The sequence below is a fragment of the Lytechinus pictus genome, chromosome 2 (assembly GCF_037042905.1).
Source record: "Lytechinus pictus isolate F3 Inbred chromosome 2, Lp3.0, whole genome shotgun sequence".
Lineage (NCBI taxonomy): Eukaryota > Metazoa > Echinodermata > Echinoidea > Temnopleuroida > Toxopneustidae > Lytechinus > Lytechinus pictus.
Window position 1 is genome coordinate 14,979,503 of NC_087246.1, and position 13,796 is coordinate 14,993,298.

The 13,796-nt window shown below is 39.0% G+C and overlaps 1 protein-coding gene across 1 annotated transcript in view; it reads right to left on the reverse strand.

Annotated features, from left to right (window-relative positions):
- Positions 1–39: 39 nt before the first annotated feature.
- LOC129284256 (transcriptional adapter 2-alpha-like) overlaps positions 40–13,796 on the reverse strand; it is a 28,848-nt gene continuing 15,091 nt past the window's right edge. Inside the window, exons 10-17 of the mRNA XM_064110583.1 lie at positions 13,327–13,370; positions 12,749–12,859; positions 11,686–11,757; positions 10,334–10,466; positions 9,737–9,780; positions 8,852–8,925; positions 8,162–8,572; positions 40–4,088 (exon numbers count right to left, since the gene is read on the reverse strand). Of these exons, the coding sequence (XP_063966653.1) occupies positions 8,387–8,572; positions 8,852–8,925; positions 9,737–9,780; positions 10,334–10,466; positions 11,686–11,757; positions 12,749–12,859; positions 13,327–13,370 (664 nt within the window). The 3' untranslated portion in view covers positions 40–4,088; positions 8,162–8,386. The remainder of the gene's footprint in view (positions 4,089–8,161; positions 8,573–8,851; positions 8,926–9,736; positions 9,781–10,333; positions 10,467–11,685; positions 11,758–12,748; positions 12,860–13,326; positions 13,371–13,796) is intronic.

Here is a 13,796-nt window from a genome sequence, read left to right on the forward strand (position 1 = left end):
GATGCAAAACTCATAACACAAATGAATAAAAATAAAGAGTAAATTAATTTCAGTCTTTATTATTCTTCTAATAAATATGTATACCAGTACGTAACAAGTTCAGGTACATAACAATGGAGCTTCTTTTAAAGAGTTCCCATACATAACAAGATAAAACATTTGAATCCTGTTTCTCTCATTGATATGGTAGTATTTGTAGCTCTGTATTATAGGAAACCAGGAGAGGGCACAGAAATAAATAATGAACTACGTTTTATCTTTCAAACTAGCACAGTGATTAACGAGCTGCCGTGACAGGTTCAACCAGCACAATGCATGTATAAAAATTCCCCAACTCTAGATATTGAATTGTTATAAGTGGTGGTGGGATTGAGTGAAATGAATCAGTGTTGCATTTAGTTTTTCATAGAATACACAAGATTGCTAGTGATATATTGTTGGAAATGTGGACCGAGTTTTGAGAGATTTAACTACAAGGCAGAATGCTTATCTTGCGAGGAGCAACATTGATGGTGTGACATCAGAAATGAGGCTAGAGAGTTATGACAATGTGAAGTGGGCCAAAGGCAAGGAAGGCCTCATCATCCTCATAAAGAAGAATTACCAGCAAGATGTACATTTACAACATTTCAACTATTGGGAGAGGGAATGATATTGGCAAGCATACACTAGATTTTAATGGAAGAATATCTCAATTCCATCTGTGATTGCAGAATGTGTGAAGGCATGAATGGGGAGGATTTGATGGAGAAAATCAACTTCATAATACATAGATCTACCGGTAATCTCTTTGGGGAGTTATAAATATGGCCATCAGCAATGCCTACATCCATTTATAGAAAGTTTCCTCTCGACCCTGTGCCAAGGACAGGAGGAAATTTGGTGGATTCACGAACCTGTGCGCCACCTATGAATTCATAGAACTATCATTGAAATGCAGGGACAAATATGAGGTCTTAGAAGACTGTGACCACATTAGCCCGAATTCTCAAAGGTTGACTTTTAACTTTCAATAGCCAGGTCTAAATTTGGCCCATGGGCTAACTATCCCCTGTGAGCTAATGTAGCCCACCGAGCATTTCACAAAGTGTGGGCTTAATCATGAACTGAAGCTAGCAAACTGTCATCTACATCATAAAACTTTACTGAGCATGCTCAGTATAGTTTTGTGCTGCTTGCTACTCACATACATGTAGCAGCAAAATGGATGGTGCAAAGAGAAGTGCTAACTGGCAATCCAACAAGAGACCTTATTTGCTAGAGCTAATACACGACCAACAAGCGAACCGATATCCAGTCTAACACAAAAGAGTAGAAGCATGGGAAGAAGTTCAAAGTTAAATGGAGAAAAAGTTTGGGCAAAAATGGATACTTCCTCAAATAAAGGAAAAATGGAAGAAAATGTGGTGCATTGCCAAAAAGGAGTATGGTGAGTGGAAGAGGAACACTCAAAAGACAGGGGGTGGGCCTCCACTAACGTGAATCAACCATTCTGATACAGGAAATTGTTCCAACAGATTTCATTCATTCGGCAAACCCTTATGACGATGATTTTGGGTATGACACCCAACCCATGAACGATTGAATGCCCTGGATTTTATTGTGAAAAATTCTCATCGTGCTCATTGCGACAATTTGTGGTCTTTCCATAACATCCATACCGTCTGAGGGCGTAGTTCCCTGCTTGTAGATCTGATTAACCATAACAAAGGTGTACTTTGAACCAGAAATTTATGTCATAAAGTTTGATTATTTGGACTCGAACATAACATCTGGTGTCGAGTATGTCCACTACTTTGAATCTACCGGCCCCAGCGCCCTTTTTGGCCACCCCAGGAGATCCAGTTACTCCGTGGGAGAGATGGACTTCAACGTTCGAAACATACTTGTTAGCAACTGGTTTGGATTCTGCCCCGGCCGAGGAGAGCCATCCTCGCCCACTTCTTAGGCGCAGAGGGTCAGCGGATTCTCGATCAACTCGCACAGGACAGTGGTGAGTCCCTGAGCAAATACAGTGATGCTGTTGAGGTGCTTGCTAAGTACTTTGGTCCTAAGAATAGTGTGATGATAGAATCTATAATTTCAGGAAAAGGGCCCAAGGTAACGAAGAGCCCGTCAAGCAATACGTAGCTGCATTGCAGCAATTGGCATCTACCTGTAAGTTTGGGCATTTGAAAGATGAACTCATAAGGGACCGACTTATTGGGAAAACGAGTAACCCACGTATTAGAGAAAGACTATTGATGGATAATGATGATTTGAATCTAGAGAAGGCTGTAATTGTTGCAGAGAATGTTAAAGGTGCTCTTCTTGATTATAAAACATTGAGTCGGACTAGTCAGGATAATGTTTCACTTCCAGCAACACCGGCTGAAGCACGAGTTCAGAGTGTTTCGAAGAAAGGGCAATATCAGAAGTCACAAGCAAAGCTGCAACGATCAGAGTGTAGAAATTGTGGAAGGGTACACCCAAAGAAACACTTGCTCTACTAATGGAAAAAAGTGCAGAGCTTGTTCGAAGTTGAATCACTTCAAAAAGATGTGTCACTCCAAGGGCAAGAGTGTTCGTCATGTTAAGCAAGATTCCAGTACATCATCTGAGCATGGTCATCCAGCTTTCGTGTACAAGTATTGGGAATGGTGGTGATTTCAAGTACTGTGAGATTGAGGTGAATGGCGTACCACTCCATTTCTTGATTGATGTCGGATCGAGTGTCACTATCATCAATGATATGATATATAAGTGTTTCTTTGCTACAGTTCCGCTAACACCAGCACCCATCAACTTGATTTCATACCCTGACAAGTCGATTCCTGCTGAAGGTTGCGTCAAGCTACCAGGACAAGACTGCCTGCTCTATGTCACGAAGGGTAAGAGTCTCCTTGGGGTTGACTTATTTGAAGTGCTGGGATTACGTCTCTGTGATCCCTCAGGCGAGCAAAGTTAACATCATCAACTCTCACGTGTCAGAGTATGCGTCCCTGTTTGAAAACTTTGGAGTCGTTACAGGGTACTGCCATGCACCAAGGGTAGACCAGTCAGTGTGTCCAGTTTCGCAGAGCCTTTGCCGTCTACCTTTCGCAGTTTGTGAAGAAGTGTCTGCAGAACTTCGCCGTCTCGAAAGCGAAGACATCATCGAACGCATAGATTCGTCTCCATGGTTATCAAATCTTGTGATAGCACGCCGAAATAATGGAGAACTCCGTCTGTGTACTGACCTCAAAGCGGTCAATAAGGCCATCATACCGGATAAGTATCCGTTACCTACAATCCAAGAGCTGTCTGCATCGTTTCATGGCTCTACAATCTTCACAAAGCTTGACATGCGCAGGAGCTACCTACAGATTCCACTAGCAGAGCACAGCCTATACCTCACCGCATTCCTTACGCATGATGGTGTGTTCCAGTACAAACGCATGCCGTATGGTCTCAGTTCAGCACCAAGTGCATTCCAGAAGATAGTATCTTCGATTCTCGCGGAGTGTGAAGGAACTCTCAAACTCCTAGACGACGTTGTTATTCATGGTCGCGACATGCAAGAGCACAACAAGCGTCTGAATAGCGTTCTCGCCGAGCTTGCAAAGCACCTTACACTCAACAGAGAGAAGTGCACATTCATGGCATCAACAGTCGACTTCTTAGGCTACAGAGCCTCAGCAGCTGGTGTGGAGCCTCCGCTTGATAGCATCAAAGCTACCCGTAAGCTAGATGCCCCTGAGAATGCGAAGCAGCTGGTATTGTTTCTTGGTACAACAAATTTCTATAAGAAGTTTGTCCCGCAATACGCAGTGATTGCTGAGCCTTTGCCGAAATTGTTGCGTAGCGACACGCCTTGGGAATGGTCTCACACGCAGCAACATGCATTTGACACGCTCAAGTCAATGATCGCCTCGCCATCGATAGTCACACATTTAGATCCGAATGCTGAGATATTCGTCACTAGAGATGTGTCAGTTATAGCAGTGGGAGCTGTGTTGTCGCAAGTGATCAACGGAGAAGAGCGTCCAGTACATGAAGACAGCTGAGAGACAAACAGTCGATCCTCTGAAGTTAATGGTGGCAGCCCAACGCCAATCTAGGTTCCTTTCCTCAACCATTTCCGGAGGGCAACAAAAAGACCAAGCTGAAAAATTATATCATGGAGTGGTGCAAACACATAGAATTAGCTTGGACAAATGATGCAGTTGACAGTGAAGGAAAGAGCTTTGTGGGTAATCTAACACACATTGTTCTCAGAGCTTGATGGGCATCGCTGTGGTTTACTGTCTTTGTTTGAGCACTTTGCTAACCACAATCAGCCTGAAAAAGCAAATGCACAAGCTAAAGGATGACACATCTTTAAGTTTCATGACAGTTTTGGCAGCCTAAATAATTCATGGTTTCATTTCATAACACAAAAGCAAAACATGTCATAAATGAAAAATTACCATAATTTTACATGATGCTAGAGTAGTATTGGATAATTGACTGAATTCAAACCTTCCAAAGCGTAGAAATTGTTGCCTTTATCAGGAACATGTGGATGTACATTGTCTTGTACATAAGTGCATTAAGTTTATATCGTTCGATTTCGGTTTTTTTACTCTGATGAGTGCACAACTACTTTCATTTTGGACTAAATTGAATTTTTTATGGTGCTAACACTATCAAAAACATTGGAAATGTGTTTAGGTCATGTTTGACATACAGTGCTCAATTATTTTGATGTTTCTTGTGATTGGGAAACATATGAGATTTTTCACAACCAAATAAAAAAGAGAAAAGGAAAGAAAAGAAAAGAAAAGAGAGAAGGGTGTTTGGAGCTTGGAGTGGTCGGGAGGAGCACCTGGTTCAAGCTGATAACTGTAAATACAGCTTCATCTCAGAAGGGATTGAAGTGTCTTTGTCCATCAAGAGCCTCAATGGTGATGTAGAAATGGAAATACCTCATCTATGGATGTTGATAGGTTATCAACTACCTGTCAAAGCATCCAAGTTCAAGAAGTGGATAAATGGCCACATCTTCAGGGAAAAGAACTCTCAAAACTTGCTGAGAGTGACTTAAGGTTACTCATTGGCTCTGATGTCCGCGAAGAATTCTGGGTAGATGAAGAGCAAAGAGGGAGGAGGAAGAAACCACATGCTTTCCATTCTCCTCTAGGCTGGATGGTCATGGGCCCCACGACGGAAAGGAGCATTTGAGGTAAAAACAACATTTCAATGGATGACCATTTGCAAGAGCAAGTCTAGAGATTCTGGCAACTGGACCATACTCTTGGTGATGAGGGTGAGAAGTTAGGTGACTCAGTAGAAGACAGGAAGGCTCGTTCCATGATGGAAGACACAATCAGTCTGAATGACGGGCATTATGAGATGGGGTTACCTTGGCGTCAACTCCCTCCGTCTCTACCAAACAACCACAAGATGGCAGAGTCACGCCTATAGGATGACAACCTTCACCAGAAATACACAGCAACTATGACAGATTATCTGTCCAAGGGATTTGTAAATGAGGTAGATGAGGACCCTCCAGAGGGCTCCTGGGATCTAGCTCATCACCCAGTTACTCATTCCTTCAGGGATGAAAAGGTGTGTGTGGTATTTGACTGTGTTGCCAAATACCAAGGAATCTCCCTTAACAGCCAGTTATTGAGTGGAACAGATTACACCCATAAGCTTGTTGGTGTGCTTCTTTGCTTCAGACAAGAGAAGATAGCATTGGTAGCAGATGTGGAGGGTATGTTCCACCAAGTTAGGGTCACACTCAGCCACAATGATGCACTCCAGTTCGTATGGTGGGAGAATGACAGCACACACACGGCACCAAAGACATATAAGATGCAAGTTAATCTATTTGGAGTGACTTTGTCTCCAAGCTGTGCAGGCTTTGCAGAAGACAACAGGCAGGACTTTGAACCAGAAGTTTTTCAGATAGTCAAGGACAATTTCCATGTCGATGACTGTCTGAAGTCTGTTTGTTCAACAGAGGAAGCAACGAGGCTCATTCCTCATTTATGAAGTCTACTAAGAAAGATAAGAAAGATAAGATTCAGACTGACAAAGTGGGTCAGCAACAAAGAAGTGCTGGCAACAGTCCCTCCTATGGAAAGAGCTGCATCAGTAATTTATCTAGATTTAGACCAAAAGAGAGAACACGTGGAGTCTTATGGAAGGGGTAAACTGTCTGCTACAAGCTCCTTGTATTACCCTTTGGATTTATGGCACCATTCACAGTAAATGCAAAGCTTCCCTTGCAGGATCTTTGCACCTTAGGTCTTGACTGGGACGAGAATGTCAAGGACCAGGACTTGCAATGCTGGCAAGCCTGGCTGGCTATTAAAGTTATCAAAGTTAACCTCAGTATATATCCCCAGATGCTTCTAGCCATCCGACTTTAAGGACCCTGTCTATGATCTCCTTGTGTTCGGTGATGAGTCGAAAAGAGCATATGCAGCATGTGTCTATCTACGGATGTAAGATTTTGGTGCACACTCACAGTGCACACTGATGGGGAAGACAAGACTTTGTCCTCTGAAGAAGATGACAGTTCCCAGACTGGAGCTGTCAGCAGCAGTACTAGCAGTAAAGATGGGTCGAACTATCATGGAAGAACTCAGGCTACCAGTGAGAGCATCACATACCGGACTGACTCTACCTCACTGCTGCTGTACATAAGGAATACCAGCAAGAGACTCTGCACATTTGTAGCAAACAGAGTATCTGTCATGCAGGAAAAGAGTAACACTTCTAAGTGGTGCCACGTCGATACCCAGAGCGATCCAGAAGACAATGGCTCAAGAGGATTGCAAGCAGGACAATTATCAAGATGGATCCAAGGACCAAACTTCCTTCTGAAGCAAGAAAAAGACTGGCCCGAAGCGTTCCAAATGAAATTTTTGCTCTCGAGCAACTTTTTATAAATTTTGCCCGATACGCCATATCTGGCCCCCTCAAAATTTTTTGGCTCCTTACAACACTGCTTTAGGACCGCTAAACTGGCTACAAACCCTTAGGAATATGTAGCAATAGACTTTCTTGGACAACTTTCATCTGGCAAGTCCTTGCTGATTGTTGTTACAGCAAATATGAATATGTGATAACAAAATCAACAACTGCAGAAAAGACTAGTTTCCTTAACAAAGATCCCATCCCACATCCTAGATCCACCAGCCTTGAAGCAATTCATAACATTAAGATACATGTATCGTGCATCTTGAATCAATTCAAATTTATTGTGGCACATTTCCAATTTGATGAAACAGTTCATAAGCACTGGTTCACTGGTCGGTTGATGTTCTAATACATGTTTCTCCCAAACAAAGAATTTATCAAAGGGTCTAAAAATCACCATGAATGATTTGTATACAAAAAGGTCTGAATAATGGCAAGAGTTCAGGCTTTTCCCATGAAAATTGACATCAATATAAGGCAATTCCATATGGGCAATATACTTTGGTTATCAATAGGCCTATTATTGGAGTTTTTGTGCCGGTTTCCTTTACTTTTAATAATTTCCTTTATAAATACATATTCTTTTCTACCTTAACTACTTGATTTCCAACAAATTTCAACTTATATTCATGCTAAGGGGTGTCCTACTATGTCACAAAATTATCAGACCATTGAGCCATATTTATCAGAGAAAAAAATGTCTTTATATATCAAACATGAATCATACCAGTACTATTGCGGCTGGATTCCTATTTGTATAAGCTTTGTCTGGGTAGGACTATCGATATGTCTGTTTCAAAGTGAGTGGATTTTCCCCCCATGTGGAATACCCCTATAACTAAATCAACATCATTCCATCCTTAAGCTTAATTTGATTAACCCATGCAAGGAATAGAACCAGCTATGTAACAATAATACTGGGATACCACTAAAAAATGATTTTGAAAAAAAGATGGAAAACCACCTTGAATGGGCAATTCTGCACACAAAAATTTGTTTCCCAAGTGTCAAAATATTGAAAAAGTAAGAATTTCTACTCTTTAGTTGAAAAGTGGCACCCATGAATATGAAATCAATTGATTCCTTTAGATCCCATGCAGTATAATTCTCTATGCTAGCAAAGGCCAAATTTTCTGTTGTTTATTTCTTGTGTAATCTGCTATGAAAGAATGCTAATTCCTGAAATCTGCAACATAACAACTGTCAATTCCATCCTGTTATGTCATGCGACCTCATCTTGGAATGTAACTCACATCTTTCCTGGCATGTAAAACTGGACTAGTCCGGGATGATGTGTATTGTTCCTGTGTCTTGACATGGACACCTACTCTCTTGATACATACTGTAGAGGAAGATCATGTCTCTGACATAGAAGTCATACAGTTTGTGATCTTCTTGATGAATGACGTAATCCTTTTACAGTTCATCCACTATGAGGAATCTCAAGAATGTCTTCTCACGATGCTTTGATGAGTTTCTCCTTGACAAAAAAGTCATATATTTTCCTTGTTTTGTTGACATCAATCCTGATAAGGGTCCTGGCTTGCTTCAGTTTGAGGAAACCCAATCTCTGAGATTCAGTAATAAACAATGTTTTGTATTCAAAGTATGCCTCTGGGATGATCCTTAATGTAGCACACAACTGTGAAAGAAAACATGTTAAAAAATAATTAATTTAATGTGAAACAAATCTGATGCAGTGCCATCTATTATTTTTCAGAGCCAATCAAAATAATCACAAGAGAATATGGCAAATATAGGTGCATTTTATATTTTTATCAACTTTTTCTTCTTCAAATCCCATGCTGTCAAATGCTTTAAAAATACCACCTTACAGTTATGCTTTCAGTCTTTTTAAAAATGATAATTTAATTTGTTGACTCAACCCTAAAACAAAGCAAGCAATATATTTCTTCATTACCTCTTTTTCATTCTCGTTCAGCTTGTCATACAGAACAAATCCAGTAAGATCCAGAGGGGGTGTCTGCTTTCGAACTGGGATTAAAAAGACAGTACAAAAGAAAGTTAGTATAATAGGCAACAAGACAACAAATCAATATCAGCAGATATTTAAGATACTGTATATTCAATGTTTTGTTTGATTCTTTTATTTGCATGTTTCATAATTCATTAAAATTAAATATATATTTTGCAGAATAACATTAAATATGATTATTGAAAAAAAGGTCATGTGTTTGAATCCTGTCTGTACTTTGCTACTCTCCACCCAGGTGCTGAATGGGTACCCAATAGGATATGAAAGTCATTGTACTTTTTCAAGTATTGTGTGCGCCTCATATGGCGACTGGTTGGAGCGCTCCCTAGGGAGTGGAGAAGGTGCAAACATTGTGTGTAGGTCCGACAGGATCTGATGACCAGGGTAGTGGAATATCTGTAAAGCGCTTAGAAACGTCATTCTGATGTATTAAGTGCTATATTAAAGAGGAATATATTATTTATATGCATGAAATGTGACAACTGAATTGAATTTTTTTTTCTTCAAAGTATGAAGGTAAATTAGTGAATAATGCATATCCACCTATCATTAGGAAGAAAGGTTGATTAAATTTTGATAGATACTGTATTTGCTTCAGGAATAAGGGCCCGATCCATAAAAGTTACTATCATAGTAACTTTGCCATCCTATGGCAACTTCCCTGAAATCTCTTAATCTGAGCAGCTCTTGTAATCAGGGTAGCTACCAATTGGATAGCAAAGATACTATATATAGTAAGTTATGCAACAGGTTCTGAACATATAATCATATTATAAATAAAAACATAAATGGAAATTAAACATATCCTACCTGGTCCTGCAGATATTGGAGGTAGTTCCTTGTGACCGGTTTCACTGTCAATCAAAGAAAATACAAATGTAGAGAAAAATATCTGGTTTATGGATTATTTATCAAATGGCCTTCCGCGGGATATAAATGTTTGACATTTGATGTTCAATCAAACAAAATATGTACAAAACATTTTAAAAACCTAAAATCAACTCTCAGAAGTAAACAAAAAACCTTAAAAAAGGGGAGAATGCTCAAATATCTCATTTTTGCTTTAAATGTTTCACGACTTTGATAATTTGATGGTCAATTTTTCAAAAAGGCATTTTGAAGAGTAAATCTTAGCCTCCTGAGGCAAAAGTTTAACCTCATTAGACAAATATAATCTCTCTTAACAAATTTCACCTTCCAAGAAAAATTTTCAGCTCTCTACACTAATTATAACCCCAGTAGACAGATTTCATCTACTTTAGGCATATTTCAACTTTATTAGGCAAATTTCAACTTTTTTATCAAAGTTCAACCCATTAAGACTAATTTAACCTGTTTAGACAAATTTCAATCTCTCTAGACTTTGTTTAGGTGTACCTGTCATCAACTGAGGCTACAAAAACTTACAGAAGTGCTTGTCTTTTGAGCCATTGTTGACATGCATTTGGATCCCTAGTGATGGATAAAACTTCACCTAGGAGGTTCTTACGATCCTTCATCTGCTCTCTCCTGGATTTCAATCGATTGTAAACATCGGCACCTGAAGAATATAAGGATGCACATTTTTCTTGTATCAATAGTTTGTAGCAATTTTTAAGCATATATATAATTCTTTGAAACACTACACAACATTCACTCCTAGTGCATCTCTTACCCAAGTTTGGTTGCCATTGGACAAATACTTGTCCAGTTACGAGTCAAAAAGGGGTTGCCATACCTGCCAACCTTTGAAGACTAAAAATAGTAATTTTTTTTATGTGGACTATGACTGAGATAGCGAAGCGACAGAGCGGGGTGGGTGTGGGAGGAGGGTATCCCCCCTCCCACGGTAGGGAGCTCTTGGGTACTTTCAACATGGAGGAATGCCCTTTTCCTTCACTTTAAACTCATTTTTTCAACACTTATGCAACCCCTCCCCCACAAAAACAAACCAAAAACAAAGACTATGCAAATGCATAGTGAACTCCCAGTTTGGAGCTTGTCAATACAAGAAATATTGAAAGCATCACAGCCTGACAGCTAACGTCACCATGTCAACCATTTCTCAAGCTACATTGTAGGCTACGCTAGCGCAGCTCAGCCACTGAACATACATGTAGCACAGCTCACAGTCAATCATCACCGCAACACAGGCGGGTATGAAACTGCATAAGAGTAGTCTCCGAAAACTACTCTAAAATGAAAATCTGTGATTTTCTCCAGAGCTCACGATCTTGTTTTCTTGCAAATTTAGGATGGTATCTTATAAAATTAATCCAATAAAAAAGGAAATTTTTGGCCATGAAAGTTAAGGCGAGACCTAGTGCCGCGCAGCTTTTAAAAAAATAGTACAAGGGATATCGATAGTTTGAAACTCGATACGCATTTTTCTGAAGCGCCGTGCCCGTGATTCTTAAAAATCTACTCAGTTACACGTAAGAATGCGACGATGTGCTAAAAAAAGTTGGAATTACGGTTCGGCTGCGCTGTTAGACTTGAAGTCCAGTCGTCGTAGACATTTTATTTTTAATAGTCAGAATATCAGAAAATCATAATTTTGTGACATAAAATCCTAAGGCGTAATCTAAAACAAAAAATCGTAATAATTACGCCAAAATCGTAGTAGTTGGCAGGTATGGTTTGCTTGAAAAGAAATGACCGTTGACCGCTATAGCATGAAAGTTGCCCAAATGCATCCATGATCCAAGTTCAGATGAAAAGGGAGCAACAGTTGCAAAGTTATATTCCTCAGTTGACACATTTAACAAGAAATTGCTTACCTACAAATGTCTTGATACCACATCTTCTGTACTCCTGTAGCTTCTTGATTTCATTCTTCAGATCTTGTTCATCTAAAATTAAGAAAATAAATCTCAACAGATCAGAGAGAGAGACAAACTTGCAGATAAACTCATGTAGTTGGAACAAACAATGATTTCATAAGAAAGTCCTTTAAATACAGTAATTGTCACAGTTATCATTTTAGATCAAGATGTGATTTATTTACATAAATCTAACTTTTGTTGAATCATGACAAAAGAAGAAAAGACATATCTGGAATGCCATGGTTATTTTGCTAATTTCTTAGCAATTGCACACTTTCTACCAGAATCAATTAGCACATATCTTTTATTCATACATACATGGACTGTCATTTTATTTGATTTGTTCAAACATATTCCCAGTTTGCTACTACAACTGTCATTTATGTTTAAATAAAACAATATCACCAGTGCATTAGAGAGAATATGATGATTGTTTCTTCAAAAGACCACTTGTAGCTGCAGAAGTTAGAAAGAGGACAAGTGAGAACATACTCATTCAGATGGTGTACTGAATCTTTTGAGATCTATGCTCGCTATCAAAGGGCTTAGCAACGTAATAGTAGGATTGATTTTCATGATTAATTGCAATCAACAGGTAATGGTCATATCCATTGCTGATCTTTGTAAAAAAAAAAAAAAAAAAAAAGAAGGGGGCTTAGATTTTCTTGAGCTTCGTGAGTGATAAACAGTCTTGGGGGAAATGAAAGAAATTAATTCATAAACATGTACACCATGAAGCTTGATTTATGAGCTTGCAACTTACACTGCAAATGGTGGGAAGTTTTTAATTACACTGGCATGATTGAATTAAACTATCCTTGTCAAGATTATGAGCTAATATACATGTATACATTAATCATCAGTAAATTTATCTCCAGCAACCATTCTCCTTATAACATTCAAAGAATAAATCTTTACTTCACCTAGGTTGAGTGCAGAAACATGAAATTCATGCTGTAGTAATATTACTTCTGGAAATCAAGAGTCAGGGGAAGTCATCTAAAGTGATAATACTTACATATGAGGCCTTCAATGAATTTGTCATGAGCAACGGGTGTGTGAAGACGACATAATCTGTGCAACTTTTCAACCATGTCACGAATAGCCTGGCTGTGTGTTCGCTCCACCACTGCAACAAAAACAAAAATATAACTTTCAATGCATACACATTGGAGGGAAACATACATGTATTTATGCAGATGTCATATACATATAAAATAGAATGAATGAACACATTAATTTGAATGCTACTTTCCGAAGAATCCAGTGATATGTTAATCTATTTAACCCGTATCATTGCATTAACTCCATACCTGGAATCCTATCTGCATAAATTACTAAGTGCTATGCCGGGCAACTATTAAAAAGGCACCAGATTGCAACATTTCAAAGGTAAATTATAAAAGCTCCCTTCGGTGGAAAGGAGGACAACCTCCCTTCCACACCCCAACCTCAAGTTTGCCCCCCCACAGTATCTAACTGTAAATTTGAATTCTGATGAGACACAGTGCTTTATTAAGATACGTGTAGCTAAGTTACATGCACAAAACTACTGCTAAAATTTTCTCTTTAATATTGGAAGCATATGTCACTCACTCTGAATTCTTAACAAGTTGACAAGTCCAAGGTTTCTGACAATCCTAGATAGATGAAAAAATAAATAAACATAATGCATGGATAAGCTAATAAATCAACAAACCAATATGCCAAGTGGGAAAGGGTCATAATTCTTCATTTAATCAGTGTAACTTGGCATTGTGGCAAGAGCCTGTAATCCAAGCAACATGGAGGGAGATACAAATTGATGAAGAGGTTCAAAAGTGAGAGCTTTGGGTCTTTAAGGATGGTTGTAAAGGTTGGTCAAGTCGTAAATAATCATATCTGATTGATACACATCCATAAAAAACTCAAATACAGTCCATATTACTTACAGCAATAAAACCACCATTACACAAAGAAATAAAGGGCAGAATGTTGAAAGAGAGAAAGTAATATATTTACTTTTGATTGAAATGACTCAATCAACAAAATAACTCTGATAATTCACACAAGATGGAGCAAAGGAC